The 14,569-nt window shown below is 66.9% G+C and overlaps 1 protein-coding gene across 2 annotated transcripts in view; it reads right to left on the bottom strand.

Annotated features, from left to right (window-relative positions):
• Positions 1-14,569, bottom strand: part of ABR (ABR activator of RhoGEF and GTPase) — a 95,062-nt gene that overhangs the window by 29,041 nt on the left and 51,452 nt on the right. The window contains exons 4-14 of one of the 2 annotated variants that reach the window (XM_065418078.1): positions 12,508-12,612; positions 10,834-11,019; positions 8,756-8,863; positions 7,081-7,141; positions 4,070-4,122; positions 3,482-3,622; positions 2,583-2,704; positions 2,103-2,268; positions 1,662-1,784; positions 1,162-1,237; positions 808-912 (exon numbers count right to left, since the gene is read on the bottom strand). In XM_065418078.1, coding sequence (XP_065274150.1) covers positions 808-912; positions 1,162-1,237; positions 1,662-1,784; positions 2,103-2,268; positions 2,583-2,704; positions 3,482-3,622; positions 4,070-4,122; positions 7,081-7,141; positions 8,756-8,863; positions 10,834-11,019; positions 12,508-12,612 — 1,246 coding nt within the window. The remainder of the gene's footprint in view (positions 1-807; positions 913-1,161; positions 1,238-1,661; positions 1,785-2,102; positions 2,269-2,582; positions 2,705-3,481; positions 3,623-4,069; positions 4,123-7,080; positions 7,142-8,755; positions 8,864-10,833; positions 11,020-12,507; positions 12,613-14,569) is intronic. The other variant, XM_065418079.1, reaches the window with a different exon arrangement.

Genomic DNA, 14,569 nt, shown 5'->3' with positions numbered 1-14,569 from the left:
CCCGCCGGAGGGCAGCCCACCGCACCTGTCCCAGCCGGGATGCCCAGGGTTCAGTCACTGGGCACCTCTGGAACTGGCTTCCCAGCATCACCAGTCAAACCTACCCAGCGAGAGACCTGCAGACGGGACAGCCGCCCTGTGCCCGGATCTCTGCCACGGACAGCAGAGACCAGCTTCGCCTCGTGCTCTCGCGGGGGGGGTAGGAGATCAGATACTCACACTGCGCAGCAGCGACCCCTGTGGCCATGAGAGGGGATTCCAGGTGGGGTGTCAGGGCTCTCCGAGCCGGTGTGCAAGGGAGGGGGTCACCGTGCCCGCCCGGCTGCCTGAGCCCCCAGGTTAGCACCCCTCCCTGCCGGACGGGCACATGGTGCCATGGGGGCTCTTGCCCAGCAAGGCTGTCCCAAGCCAGGCCAGCTGGTTGGCTCTCACAGTGCCACCTAGTGGCGCACACACTCCACAACCATCTGAGCCTCAGCCGCACCGGGCGGGAGCGAACAGCCCTGGCATCAGAGCCCTGGGTGCTCTACAGACCCTGAGCCGCCCAGCCTCGCCCAGGAGGCAGAGACTGTTACCCCGAGGCCCAGCAGGACCTGCCACAGAACCCAGGAGTCCTGCCCCCCAGTGCATGGCTGGGCACTTATCCCCCTACCTGGGGGATCTTGGCTCGGAGCTGAGCTGACACCAGCAGGCAGGAGCGGGAGCTGGCCCCACGCGCCTGCCCCTAGGGGATTTACGGCGTGCGCTCTGGCACGCTCTGTGGGGGAGCAGAGCCAGCCCTGCAGCGTGCTGGCCTGAGCCACTCACCGTCCTTGTTGCTGGTGACGGGGATGTTGTGGACGGTGCGCAGTTTGAAGCAGGACCCCGTGAGCACCTGCAGCTCCACCGAGCTCAGCACGAAGGCCTGGAGGTCTGTGGGAGCACAGAGGGGGTGGTGAGTGGCCGCGGCCAGGGGTTCCCATGCGCTGCCGCTGGCTGCATGCGCCGCGGGACCTCCCGAAGGGCAGCCCGGAAAGGCCACGGGCACGGTGGGGCCCCACACTGCTACAGGGAGGCGGCATGCCTGGACCCCTGGCAGGAATGGCTTCACAGCAGCGAGCCCGAGCCCCAAGGACGCCCCCAGGGAGCCCTCAGAGACAGGCTCCTCCCGCAGGGCCTCACCCTTCTTCTGCAGCTTCTGGATGGCCTCCCTCCACTCCGACCGCTCGTAGTCCGAGGAGAGCAGGAACAGGTAGCTCTGAAAGGGACAGGACGGCATCAGGGCAGCTGCCTGGACTGGGACCGACTGAGCAAGCCAAGGCCCCCGGTGCCACAGGAGGTACCGGGCATCCCCAGACCGGCCATGGCAGGGAGAGATCCCAGCCTGCACAGAGCAGCTTGGCCAGCCAGAGGGGAGCGCAAGAGACGCTGCCCGGTGTGGTCAGCGTGCATCGCCCCGCTCAGCACCCAAGGGCAGAGCCCAGGCCCCGCACGGACACCCCACTCCCACCGAGGGAGGGAAGTGCCTGCGAGGATGGCAGTCTGCAGGGCAGAGGGACCGGGCACGAGCGGCACATCCCACAGCGGCCGGCCGAGGGAGCACAGTCCTGGCCAGGCCAGCTCTCCACCCTCCCCAAGCCCCACCAGCGGCTCTGTGAGCCGGGCGGCCGGCAGGCCCCTACCTTCCCGTTGCGGTTGTGGATGCGGAAGGGGATGGTGGGGGAGTTCAGGAGCAGCCAGAACTCGTTTTCAAACATCTTCTTCTTGAGGCGCTCGATGGCTCGGCTCTGCCCCTTGCCGGCTTTCTGCGGGGGGAAAGCGAGAAGGTGGGAGCCAGACGGAGCCGCCCCAGGCAGCGAGCGGGACCCACAATCCACACAGGAGTCCCTCTGCCTCCCCCAGTGCCAGCCAGGGGAGGAGACAGGGAGGTGCCAATGGGGCACAGCAGGCCCATGCCCTGCCCCGGGCACAGGGTACTGGCTCTCAGCTTAGGGAACTGGCCAGGTCCCTTCAGCAGGGGGGAGCTCCCCCCCCGAGCAGAGGTAGGTACAAGAGCTCCCCTCTCTGGGCACAGGCGCAGCCCCCTAGCACCGCACACCAGCGAGCCCAGTCCCCCGGCTCACCTCCTTCTGCACCTCGCTCTTGATGGCTGAGATCTTCATCTTCATGTCCTCCAGCTCGTGGTCCGGGATGGTGTGCACCTGCGGGCAGGGCTCCGACTCCTCGGGGGCCGGGAACACCAGGTCGGCCAGCGGCACGTACCACTTGCAGTCATACTGCTGGTGCTTCCTGCAGCGACAGGCCCGGGTTGAGCCCACGACCCCAGCGCACCTTGCTGTGCCCAGAGCCCCAGGCCACCCAGCCGCTCCCTGCGGCTCGCACGGCTCTGCCCCTTGCGGGCAGGTCTACCCAGCACCAGAGATTTCCCACCTCCATGCCCCTCCCCACAGGGGGAAGGACAGACATGTCCAGGCACAGACTAGCCCCTCGGCCCAGCCCCGCGGCCTCTGCTCCAGGCAGCACAGCATGGGCCACCCCGGCACTCGGAGGGTGCTGCCCCCTCCTCAGCAGTCTCCCCCCGCCCAGGGCAGCGCCCGCCTTACCCCACCGCCGTCTTCTTCAGTTTGGCGCAGAGGAGGACGTCGGTGAAGAGGAAGACGTGGCGCAGCTTCCGCGAGCCCTCAGACAGCTCCACCAGGAAGCCATCCTTCACCAGCTGCCGCGTCTAGGAGAGAGCCGGGCCAGCCGTGAGCGGGGCGGGCCGGGGCCCTCAGCCCACACGGCACACAGGGGCAGCCAGGCCTCCGAGCTCCATGGAGGAAGCAGCCCTGGCTTCAACCACTCATGTCTAGTGTGTCTGAGACAAAACCCGGCTGGCCTGGAGAGAGACGGAGCCCCAAGGAGGGGCCCTGGGGGGCTGGCTGGGCTCGGGCCAGAGAGAAGAGCAGCACCGGACCCCGGATATGGGCTGCAGCTGAAGGGTCTCTTCCCAAGAGCCAGCTGAGAGCCCAGGATTTCCCCAGCAGGGCAGGGATGCAGGGCAGCCCAGATCCAGCAAGGGCAGGCTGAAGCCAGGAACCAGCCCCATTGCTGCAGTGGGAAGGCTCCCCCGCTCCAGACACTGAGGGCCCCAATGGGCACGGCTAGGTGGGGGGGGCTAACGGATCATACCATTAGCTGGTGAAACCCCCCCACCCCAGCCACGTCACCACCTTAATGGGTCCCAGAGGGGTTCCTGTACCACACCGGGGAGGGGGGGGGGTAGCAAAACCCTCCCAGCCTCCCCTCCCCCAGTAATTGGTCCCTCAAGCCCCAGCCCCAGAGGGCGGCCCTGCTCGGGGATCGGGCCCCTGCTCACAGCCCGGCATACCATGGTGCAGCTGCCCCTCCACATGGGGGGAAGCACATCTCCCCACTCCTCCATGGGCCACGCCCGTCTCCCCCAGCCGGCCTCTGTTCCAGCTGGGAGTGAGGGCAGCTCCCCCCGGCAGCCCTGCCTCACCTCCCCCTTCGGAGTGGTGACTGCCGTCCTCCGCGGGTCGATGTCCTCATTGATGCTGGACAGGAAGTTCTGGGAGATGCGGAGGGCATCCTGCAGCAGCGGGTAGTCGGGGTGGTCGGCCGGCGTGTGTTTGAGAAGGTCCTGGAACGGAGGGGGTGACGGTGAGCAAGCCAAGGCAGAGCCAGTGAGCCCCCCCGCGGCGGGTTAGCGGCTAGGGCCGCACTGGGCCCCTAGCCAGAGCTCACTGCCTAGAGACCCAGCAGCAAGCAGGGCCGCATTAGGAGCTTGGAGCAAGGCCACAAGGGGTTAATCCGCCACAGCTTCCTGCTCCCTCCCCCGCAGGGTGCAAGGACCCCCCCCCCCCCATCTCGGGCAGTGCCCCCAGCAGGGACGGAGGGAAGGATGGGGGCAGTGGAGGAAGCAGGACACGAGCACAGCCTGGCACAGGTGCCCACCTGAGAGCTGGGGCGATGCCAAGGGGGGCCTTGGCGTGTGTTCCCCTGCCGCTGCCAGGGCATGACCCCACGCCAGGACCCCGGTGGGTGGGGCTGGCAGGAAGTGGCAGGGGCGAGCCGGAGCCATACTCACATGCAGTACCAGGGTGCTCCGTGTCACACGGTCGATGGGCTTGTACAGCAGCGCTGTGGGGAGAGGTGCCAGCATCAGAAAGGTGCTGCCCCTGGCTCAGCCCCACCCCAGCCCCTCGCTGGACAGCTCCTCCCCATCCACACACGGGGTCTCCAACCATCAGCAGCTCCAAGCTCTGCCGAGCCCCCAGCCCAGCCAGTCACAGCCCACCCCGGTGCCTTGCTCAGACGGCCACGCGTGTCTGCAGCACACCCACAGATGGGTTCAGTCTCCGCGTGGGTCCCAGGGGCCAGGCGGCACTCTGTGCCCCACATAGTTTTGATTCCCTGGCAGGCCGGAATTCCCGGTGCCACCGGCTGGGAACGTGGTGCGGGGCCTGGGATCTGTGGGAAGCTCGAATCAGACACAGCTCAGCCCAGGGCCGTGAGCTTTCCGCACGCTGATCTGCCAGCGCACCTCAGTGCTGACCCCGCAGCCCCTGCTGTGTCACTCCACCCCGTGCCAGGGGCTGCAGCAAGGGACTGGGAGGGTACCCACGCTGGCTTTGCCTGTATTACCAGGGAACGCCACCACCAGGGCTAGGCGCTGTGAGAGCCCAGCCTGCTTCCCGTTCTCGCTTCTCCCACTTGGCCAGTGGCACAGCCGCGTCAGGTTCCCCTTTTTCAGCCCGCTTCGCTCTCCACATGCAGACCTTGTCCCAGCTCAGCCCCGCCGCCCCCGAACCCACGGAGCCGTGCCAGCCACGTCCCGAGCACAGAGCAAGCCTTGGACTGGTCTGGCTGCCAAACTCAGCCAGGGGAACCTGGGCCTTTTTCACAACAGTCGTGTTCTCCCTGGAGCTGAGAAACCACCCAGAGACGTGCTGCCCCGGGCACTCTATGGCCCCAAATCCACACCACCTCTGGGAGTTCCAGGTCCTTTCACCCGGTTACCGCACTGGCCCCAGAGCTCCCGCACCAGCCACTCCGGTTCCCTCCCCGAGACCCACTGGAACCAGGGGGGGAACTGACCGACCTGGCAGAGTTCCCGCTGTTACCAGTGGCGTGCTGGCTCGTGGGAACAGGAGAGCTCTGTGCACTGCTCCCACGAGCCAGGACGTGGCTGGTTGCACTGGGACCTCAGCCGTTTCCGGACAGAATGGGACGGTGCAGGCAGCTGCTGCCCCTGAGTTACGACCCAACCCCTAAGGGGGAGGCGGGGACCTGCCCCTGCAACCTGCACACCCCCTTGGGGCTCAGCGTTCACTGGAGAGCCTCTCAAGAGCCTGATCCTCCCCACACCATGTGAGGGCCCTGGAGGGCTCCAAGCCCTTGTGCATTTCACTCTTAGAAGGGATGTGCGCACGCAACTCCCACAAACCCCTCCCGGCCCCTTCCCAGCACAGCCCGGCAGGTGACTTGCATGACTCCCCAGTCTATTTATACCCTGAGCAGATGCAACTGCATTCTCCCTTCCCCACAACCCACTTCCCCCGGCCCAGAGCACGTGGAGAACACGCTCGGAGCTGCCCGAGGAGAAGGAAACCTGCTCCCCTTTCCTGAGGCACTAGGACGTGGACACCTGACTGGCCAGCAGGGCTGGGGGGCTCGGGGCTGGGGCTGCTCCCGGCCCTGGGACAAGGACTCCACGCCAGGTGAGCGTGACCTCTGCAGAGGGAGGTGTAATGAGGTGCTGGCCCTCCCAGGCAGCTGTGCCCCCACCTCTCCAACAGCAGGAAGCCCAAGCACAGTGGGGTGTGGGGAAGATGTAATGCACACAGGCAGCGAGGCGCCCCCTCCCCCCCCCATGGCACCCACTGGCTGGGGGAAATGGGGGCTAAGAGCTGGGGGCGAGCGGCTCGTCTCCCCTGGACTCGCAACATGCCGAGCCCAGGGCTGGCACATTAAAGCCCCCGCTGGCCCAGCCGCTCCCCTCCCAGCCTCCCGCAGCTCAGCAGCAACAATGGACCCGCCTGTTGTCACGGTGAGGCAGCCCCTCCATTGGAGGTGATCAGGGAGGGGTGTGTACTGTGTCCACCACCAAAAGAAAAGAGCACCAGGCCAGGCAGGAGCCAGATCCCAACCAGGAGCAGGCACTGGGGAGTGGGACAGGTACCACGCCCCCCCGGACTCAGAGCCCCCACTGCCAGCCCCGCTCGGCACTAGCCCCACGCGAAGGTCAGACGTTCACTGAGCGTTTCATGAGCACATGCTGGCTGGGACAGCCCAAGCCAAGACAATGGGACCTGCCCAGCCTGGCACAGACCCACCCCGCTGTGCCAGGGCGCCATGGGACCCTCCCCAACTCCTTCCCTCTGCCCTCCACCTCGCCAGCCCCTTGGGCTCAGTGATGATTTCACACGCCTGACCGAGGGGTTCTGGCTTCTCCCCGACACCCCCAGGTGCACCCCATCCTCCCCTCCCCTAGCTGCTGCCGCTCCCGGGAACAAGGCTGCACGTGCCCTGGTGGAGCACAATCAACGCGGCCCTTCACCGCCCAGAACAAAGAAACTACCAACTTCAGGCAGCAGAGCACGGCGCCAGAGGGAGAAACCCCCCAGCACAGATCCCCAGGGGCGACACGCGCCGAGAACACCCCCGACCGGGCTGCCTGTCTGTCCAAGGTGGGCGGAACCCTGCAGAAGCCAGGCCAAATTCCCCCTCGGAGTCACGGCGCCCCCAGCGGCTCTGCCCCACGCCCCGACTCACCATAGGTGCAGTTACAGCAGAGCCGGACAATGAGGAGGATCTCCATGGCAGCCCCGGCTCCGCACGGCCATTGTGACCGGCTCCCTGCCTCCCCTCGGCAGCTCAGCCCGGCTGCAGCCCGGCATCAGCACCTCAGCGAAGCAGGGGGAGGGGAGGGGGCGGGGGGCTGCCAGACGACGCTAGCATCCTAACGAGGGGAGCACCGGCGCCGCGCACGGGCACACAAAGGGCTTTCCGCTCCCGCGTGCGAGCGGATCAATAATGCATGCGTTCAGGGCCGCAGACAAAGACGGAGAGCCCCCTCCCCACAACGCATGCACGTACCTTCCATGGTGACAGAGGTGTGGTTCTCCTTGGAGTCCTTGGGGCCCTTCACTTTCAGCTCCTGCCCACGGGAGAGAGGCTCGTTAGGAGGCTTGGAGCAGCAGCCTGGGAGGATGGGGACTTGCAGGGCCGGGGTTCTGGGTAGGTGCCTGGTCCAGCTGCCTCTGCTCTGGGGCACAACGGAACCCCCTGCCAACCACCTCGGGCTCAGGCACATGCAGGCCAGAGGTGCCCCCAGGGCAGCTCCTGCTCCGGCCCCGCGCTGCTGGATGCTACAACAGAGCCAGATCCCTCAAGTGGTAGCCAGCGCTGGCCCAGGTCAGCCGGGCCCCCAGCGCCGCTGTAGCTCCAGGGAAGGCCAAGGCAGAGGGGGAACAGCGGGAGCAGGGCTGCTCCCCACCCTGCATGGGGGTCCCGCTGCACCCCAAGTACATGCACGATGCACCCCAGGGTGAGACAGCGAGTGCCAGAGGAAATAATGAAAGACTCCCCCAGAATGCACTGCAGCGGCCCAGTCCTGCCCCGTGCAGGAGGAGTTCAGGGTTCAAATCCAGTTCCACACTGGGAGCGACACTGGAAATCACACCTCCTAGCCAGGAGCTGGAGGGCCTGGATCTATCAGCCAAGACCTGAGCCCTACGGCCCGGACACAGCAAGGAACAGCCCTGCGCCCTGCCCAGCCTCCGGGAGCACAGGGAGCCAGGACTCGGCAGGTCGGGACACTGCCAGGGTCTGCCATTCGCATGAGACACGGAGGGGGCACCACATCCGCTGGCAAGTGCTGCGGGGGAGTGGGCAGGTCACTCACACGACTGCGCCAGGCTTGGCGGGCAGGGGGCCGGGTCTGCCAGAACCAAGTGGGTCCGAGCCACGTCTCAGTGAAGCCCAGCAATGGGAAAGGCCGTTGCCCACAGGCTCCCACCACTCCACCCCCAGCCGGAGTGCACCTGCGCTGGGAACAGACATTGGAGCCAGCCCAGCTCCTCCAAGGATGGCCCCAGCAGAGTGCAGAGCCGGCCCAGACAAGGGAGAGCTCGTCCCCCATTCAGAGCTCCGAGGGGCTGCAGGAGGGAGCCCCCAACCCCAAAGCTCAGGCTGGGAGCAGCTCAGGCCCGTCGCTATGCCCCGAGAATGCCCAGCGGGCCCAGACGTTGCCGTGTGCGGCCTGGCATTGGCCCAGGGAGCTGCTCTCCAGGGACACCTGCCCGAGTGCCCGCAAGCTGTTGCTATGGCAGTGGGTGCCTCATGCCACTGAGCCAGTCAGTTCTCTGCACGCGTGGGCCAGTGAGCTCCCCAACCCAGCGGGCAGGGGAGGGACTCCAACCTGACCCCCGCGGAGCTCTCTGCCCAGAGCCTGCAGGTAGGGTGACCAAACAGCAAGTGTGAAAAATCGGGACAGGGTTGAGGGATTGGGGGGGGTAATAGGCGCCCATATGAGACAAAGCCCCAAATTTCGGGACTGTCCCTATCAAGTTGGGACACGTGGTCACCCTACCTGCAGGGCACATGCTCCATCCTTGCCCCTTGCTCTGCTCACGGCTGGGTCCTGCCCCTGGGAGCCGTTGGGTGCCGCGCGAGCCCTGCACCACGCCGCCACCCAGCAAGCGGGGCCGGGCGCTGCGCCAGAGGCTGCCAGCAACCCCCCCCCGGGGCCGGGGAGCCCCGCCCCGCTCACCTCCGAGATCTTCTGGAACTGGTTGTTGCTCTGACTGCATTTCTCCGCGGTCTCCAGCGCGACCTTGTAGTTATCCACGAAGGCTTTATACACGCCCAGCTGGCTGGCCTGGGGGCGAGCGGAGGAGGGGAATTACCCACAAGACCTGGCAGGACGCGCCTGGGATGGGGCCGTCTCCTCTGAACTTGGTCTTCAGCAGTTTCCATAGCAACCTGAGCAGGCAGCGCTGGTTAACGGGCAGGACGCTCGGCTGGCCCCTCTCACATGCCTGCCCAGCTGGGGCGGGCGAGCTCCTCCTGGCCCCGACACCCAGCACGCTGCCCTGGGCGGGGAGAAGGGGCGCCCAGCCGGGCGCTCTAACAGGACCCCAGGTGCGGCCTGGCCGGCTGGGGTGGGCAGAAGCAGCAGGCTCCATGTGTGCCCGGCTACCCCTCCCTAGGCTGCTCCTCTCCCCAGCCTGGCTGCTTTGGGGAGGCCACTGACTCCCGGGGCCCCCAGAGGAGCCTGCAGGAGACACTCACGCCCACCAGCCCCTGCTGTGGGCACAGGGACCTGGGAGGTGCCCAGGCAGTGCTGGGCGAGAGCCGATTGCCAGGAGCCAGCCAGAGTTGGAGGCTTGGGGAGGACAGTGGGGCAGGCCTCAGGCCTGGTCTGGAGCACAGCAGATGGACTCGGGCAGCAGCAGGGTGAGTGTCATCCCCACTGCCCACAGACATGCCACCGGCTGCCAAGCACGGCCCCCAGCCTCTCCCAGCCCCTCCCCACAGCAGCTGGTACAGGGGGCTCCCCACGGGACGGGGCCCAGCGGGCCCAGGTAGAAGGGAGCTTTCTCAGCACAGCCACTAACAAACCAACCCCTGGCGCACCTGCCAGCCTGAGAACAGGCGCTCGCTGCTGCGTGAACCTACAAAGCAAACAGGAGAACCTGGAGCAATCAGCCCCTGAGCTACGGCTGCTTCCCAGGAGCCTCTGCACAGCCCTCCCCCTGTGCCAGGGCCCGGCAGCCCTCCCACCACACAGCCGTGCCAGCTACCTAGCAGCAGCCAGTCAGAGCAGATTAAGGCACAGCTTCCCAGGCCCCAGCTCCGGAAGCCAGGCCTCTCAGCAAGCAGAGAAATCAGTTCCTAGCCCTTTGCAGTCAGGAAGTAAGGCGGGACCCGTGAGTCCCGTGTAACTGACACAGCGACACCTGCCTGAGTCTGCAGAGAGCCTGCACCACCAGCTCTGAAGAGGGAAGTACTCCCCCGCTGCCAGTGTAACCGACACAGCAATGCTGGTAACTCCAAACTCCACTGGCCTGGGACCCCCACCAGCTCCTGACCGAGGCTCCGTGTGACAGGAGAGGGTCCAGTGCCCACTCCGCCCCCCCCCCCCTCCCGGGGAACCAAGGAGACCTGTTGTTCTCTGGACATGGGCTCTGTGCGGTGCCAAACGAGGGGTGGAGCCACAAGGAGCCTGGATTGCCATAACCCAGCCCTGCTCATCTCCAAGCTCAGGGGGCTTTGCCCATCACCGGGGTGCTGGAAGGAGACAGACCAGAGGGAGAGTGTCCCAAGCCATCGCTCGGCGGGCCTGCTAGCCGAGCACACCCAGGGTGCGAGCCCGCTTGGGATCAGAGCAGCGACTGCATCCTGCGCATGGCCCAACCTGGGGTGAGCTGTCGCAACAGCCACCTGGCTCAGCGGGGCCCAGACCCCCACCCAGAGGGGTTTGCAGCCACCTGCTCCTGCTCCAGAGACTCCCAAAGCCTGCTCCCTGTTCTTCCAAAGTGCGCTGGGACGGCCCAGCCAGAGCCCACAGCCCCACTCGGCTCCCCGGCACCAGGGAACAGTGAGCGGGAGGGGAGACTGCACACTGCGTGGGGCCTGCAGCCCCCTGGGCCACCCCCAGCCAGCCCACCCCAGGGCTGCCCCACACAGAGCTCTGCCTAGGCTCGCATCTGGGAAGAACACCCTGGACTCAGCTCAATCCCTCCCTTCTCTGGGCAGGGTCTCTATGGGCGAGGAGCTAGAAGACAAGCCCTGCCCACGCCCTAGATCCCAGCCCTGCCCAGCCACCTGCAGGGGAGCAGAGCTTACCAGCTTCTGGAAGAGGTGCCCCAGGGTGACCTTGCTGTCCCACTGCTGCACCTTGGGGCAGAGGCTGTCGTAGAACTCCTTGTGGATCTCGTAGATGTCCTGGATCTTGTAGAAGATGGTCTCGATCTGCTGGATGGTGAGGACAGGCTGGGAGGTGGTGGCCGTGGCCTTCAGCGGCTTCATGGGCTGCGGCGAGCAGGGGAAGCCAGCATTAGAGCAGGAACCTGCCAGAGAGACAGGCCAGGCTCGGTGCCTGCCAAGGGGGCCGGAGCAAAGCCACAGACAGGAGCTCAAGGGCCCCCTGACTGGCATGACGTGGGACAGCTGAGAGCCGTCCTTCTCATGGCGGGATGGGGGCAGCCCCTGGGAACTACAGGTCCCAGCATGCAGCGCAGCCTGCTCCAGCTGGGGTGTTGCATGCTGGGAGGCCGCCCCCTGTGGGAAACAAGGGGTCAATGTTCAGTTCTGGCACTTGCCTGCAAGTTTGGGTCAAGCTGGGTGAGGAGCTTGCCAGGGTCAAGCCCCATGTTCCCTGGGATGGGGGAACAGCCACGCAATGGGCAATCTCAGAGCAGGAAACTCCTCGGGCTGGAACAGCAAGGGGGGCTGCAGGTCGGGAGTGAGGGGCACCGGCAGATTCGGTGGGGGGAGTCCAGGGCTGGGCTACCAGGGGATGTTGGGTCAGGATCCAGCCACCCCTCCTCTCACAGATCTGCAGGGCCCCTTTCTAGCCAAGGCTGGTGTGGACACGGCTGGGAGCAGGAGAAGGGGGCTCGAGTCCCCCGCTCCGGCGCTGGGGCGCTGCCTGCGCCGTGCCGTGCAGGGGCTGCAGACGGCAGTTTCGGTTTGCGTGTCCGCACAGACTTCCCTATTCCACCAGGAAGGGGAAGGCGGGACCCTGCCAGCCCTGTGCATTGCGCAACACGAGGGCGGCGGGCTCACAGAGGAAGGACCGGGTGCCAGGGCAGTGCCACCAGGAGGTGCAGGAGGGCCCAGGAAAGGGACGGCCAGGCCTGGCACAGGGTGCGACGTGGAGAGACGTCTGGCTGCCCACGAAGACGTGCCCCAGCGTACGTCAGCCCTCGCCCTGCAGGGGGCGGTGGGGAACGGGCACCTATGGGTCAGCCCCCATCCCCCAGACGCAGGAGTTACATGCCTGGCCAGGCGTCCCGGTCCCTGGCACGGGGGCGGGCAGGACGCGTTTGCATTAGCAGCTCTGACCCCAGCAGCCAGGAGGGGACAGAGACCCACACCCACCCCAGCCTCGGAGGGACTCTTCCTTCTCCACCTTGTGCTGCTGCTGGGACTCTGGTTCCCCACCCCCGAGGCAGCGGCACCCCCAGCGGCCCACCCTGCTGCCCACGAGGGGCGGGACAGGCTGCCCGGGCTGGCTCCCATTGCGAGTGGGGCTAACGTTAGAGACGCATCCCCCAGCCGGGATGCTCCCTGTTCTGAAGGGAGCTGGGGGCAGGTCTCCAGCCAGCCTAATGCCTGCTTCCCCTAGGGATTCCCGCCTGCAGAACCTGCTGCGGCCGGGGAGAGGGGAGCCCGGCACTGCTTGAGGGGGACAGGGAGAGACCCCGGGAGGGCATGGCCTCGTGCCCGGAAGCACAGGGCTCAGTGCCGGGGACTAGCCCTGGCAGAGGGGCCGGGCGCCCGCTGGGCCGTACTCACCAGCAGCAGCGCCTCCAGCTGGTTGATGTAGATCTCCTCACTGGCCAGGAAGCCCGAGAGCACCAACTTCCGCATCTCCAGCCCCTTCCCGGCATCCCGCTCGCCCTGCATGACAACAAGGGACGTCAGGATCTAGGCGCTGCAAGGGGAACCCCCAGGATCTGCTCCCAGGGGAGGGGCTCTCCAGAGGGAGGGAGGCTGGCATGGCCAGGGAGGTGCCTGGCAGAGCCTGGTGCCAGCGGAGCAGCGTCAGCCTTGGGCGGGGTGGGAAGCCCTGGGCAGAGCTGGCTTTGCTGCCCTCCCTCCTCCCCAGCTGGCAGGGTCCCAGCTCCGTTGCCGGGGCTCCTGCGGTCTCCCCCACAGGCCTCTCACAGGGCGAGGCCCATAGCAGCCAGGTATGTAATGCTCATTGCCGGGTCTGGGCCAGCTGCCAGTGGCTCACTGAGCCCTGCCCCCCTTGGGCATGTACCAGCACCACCCTCTCCCTTCCCCGGGCTCCCTCCGCTGACGCCCGGGCCAGCGTTCCAGCTGGGCTCCCGTCCTCTTCCCACCCCCCGCACTCGCCCTGTGCCCGGTCCACTGGCCGAGGGGTGGGAGTGCCTCTCAACACAGGAGCCGGGCTACCCCAGGGCAGCTTCTGGTGGCCAGCCTCCCGGCTTCAGCAGCCCTGCGTGCCCCCAGGCCCTGGGGACAGCACCAGACCAGGAACCTGAGGCAAAAGCCAGCAGCTACCATGTCCTTATCCGTGGCTGGAGCCTCCCAGCCTGGGGCGGTGAGGGGTGGGCCGGGGCCATGCCCAGAGGGCTCTCTGGGCATCGGGATCCTCCTGGTTGGCCCAGGACTGAACAGGGCAAATGGCAAAGGCCAGCAAGGAGGGGAACACACAGAACTGGCCGTTTGTGCCCATACACGGGAGGAGTGAGACAGCGCCCAGCAGTGTCCCCATGGCAGCCCTCCATCACACCCCCACCCCACGCTCCACCCAGGCCAGCGCCCTCTGCCTCGCTCTCACGGCCTCCTCAGCCAGGATCCGGCTCCCCCCAGGCCTCTGAGCCTGAGCAGGGCACCCCCCCACGGGCTCCAAGGGGGCCCTGGGGCTGCCCTGGCCACGCAGAGCCAGGCTGGGCAAGTGATTTCTCAGGGGCTCGGTGCAGTTCACACCTGTCAGCATGAAGCCAGGGCCCCCACAGGTGCCACTTTCCAGGCGAGACCCTGTGCGGGAAGAGTCCGAGGAGCCTCCCACCAGCTCCCAGGCACTAACCCTGGTGTCCCGGCCGAACGCGGGGGGGCAGTGGGACCAGTCTGATCTGGATTGGCAGCGATGCCGTGCATAGCCACATGCAAAGCAGAAGCGGCTGCATCTCAGCCCGGCCCTGCCGTCAGCAGCTCCCTACCCCGCATGCCACATGCGTAGAGATCCGCAGGGCCCCCCAGCTCTTTGCCCCTCTGCAGAGGGTGGGGAGGGGCCTGCAGCACATAGTCTAGCCCCAGTGTGAGGCAGGCTCAGGGCTGCTGCAGGGGCTGCTCTGGAGGGTGCTGGAGGGTTTGCAACACTGGCGATTTCCTGAGCTCAGCCTGTGAGGAGACAGCGACACCCCACTCCCCCCCCCCCCCCCCGGCTGGATCCAGCATTCGGCACCATTCAGTGCCCTGCAGGCGCCCCACTGAAGCAGCCGCGTAGGAGTTCGGCCTTCGGGGTGCTCCCGTGCAGCCGGCGGCTCCCAGCCGGGACCAGGAAGGCTGGCATGGCTGGGGGGTGCATGGCAGAGCCTGGTGCCAGAGGAGCACCAAGGAGCCAGCTTGCCCACTCCCAGGCTGTCCTGCCTCAGCCGTCACTCCCCTGCAGGCAGAGGGGCCCATGGAGGGGACCAGGGCCCCCCCGCCCCAGGCTGGCACCAGCGGCTGCTGTCGTGACACCCACAGGACGTGGCTGGCACCACTGGAAGCCACGGGCAGGAAGCGCTAACCCGCCTCAGAGGGCCCAGGCCTGACACCGTCTCCCCGGCCATGGGGGAGGGCAGCTCCCCTGCTCTGTGAGGTGGGGGCCACAAGCCTCGCTGCC

This window comes from Emys orbicularis, chromosome 17 (genome assembly GCF_028017835.1).
Source record: "Emys orbicularis isolate rEmyOrb1 chromosome 17, rEmyOrb1.hap1, whole genome shotgun sequence".
NCBI lineage: Eukaryota > Metazoa > Chordata > Testudines > Emydidae > Emys > Emys orbicularis.
The sequence above is the reverse complement of the archived record's forward strand: the minus strand, read 5'-3'. Positions and strand labels throughout refer to the sequence as shown.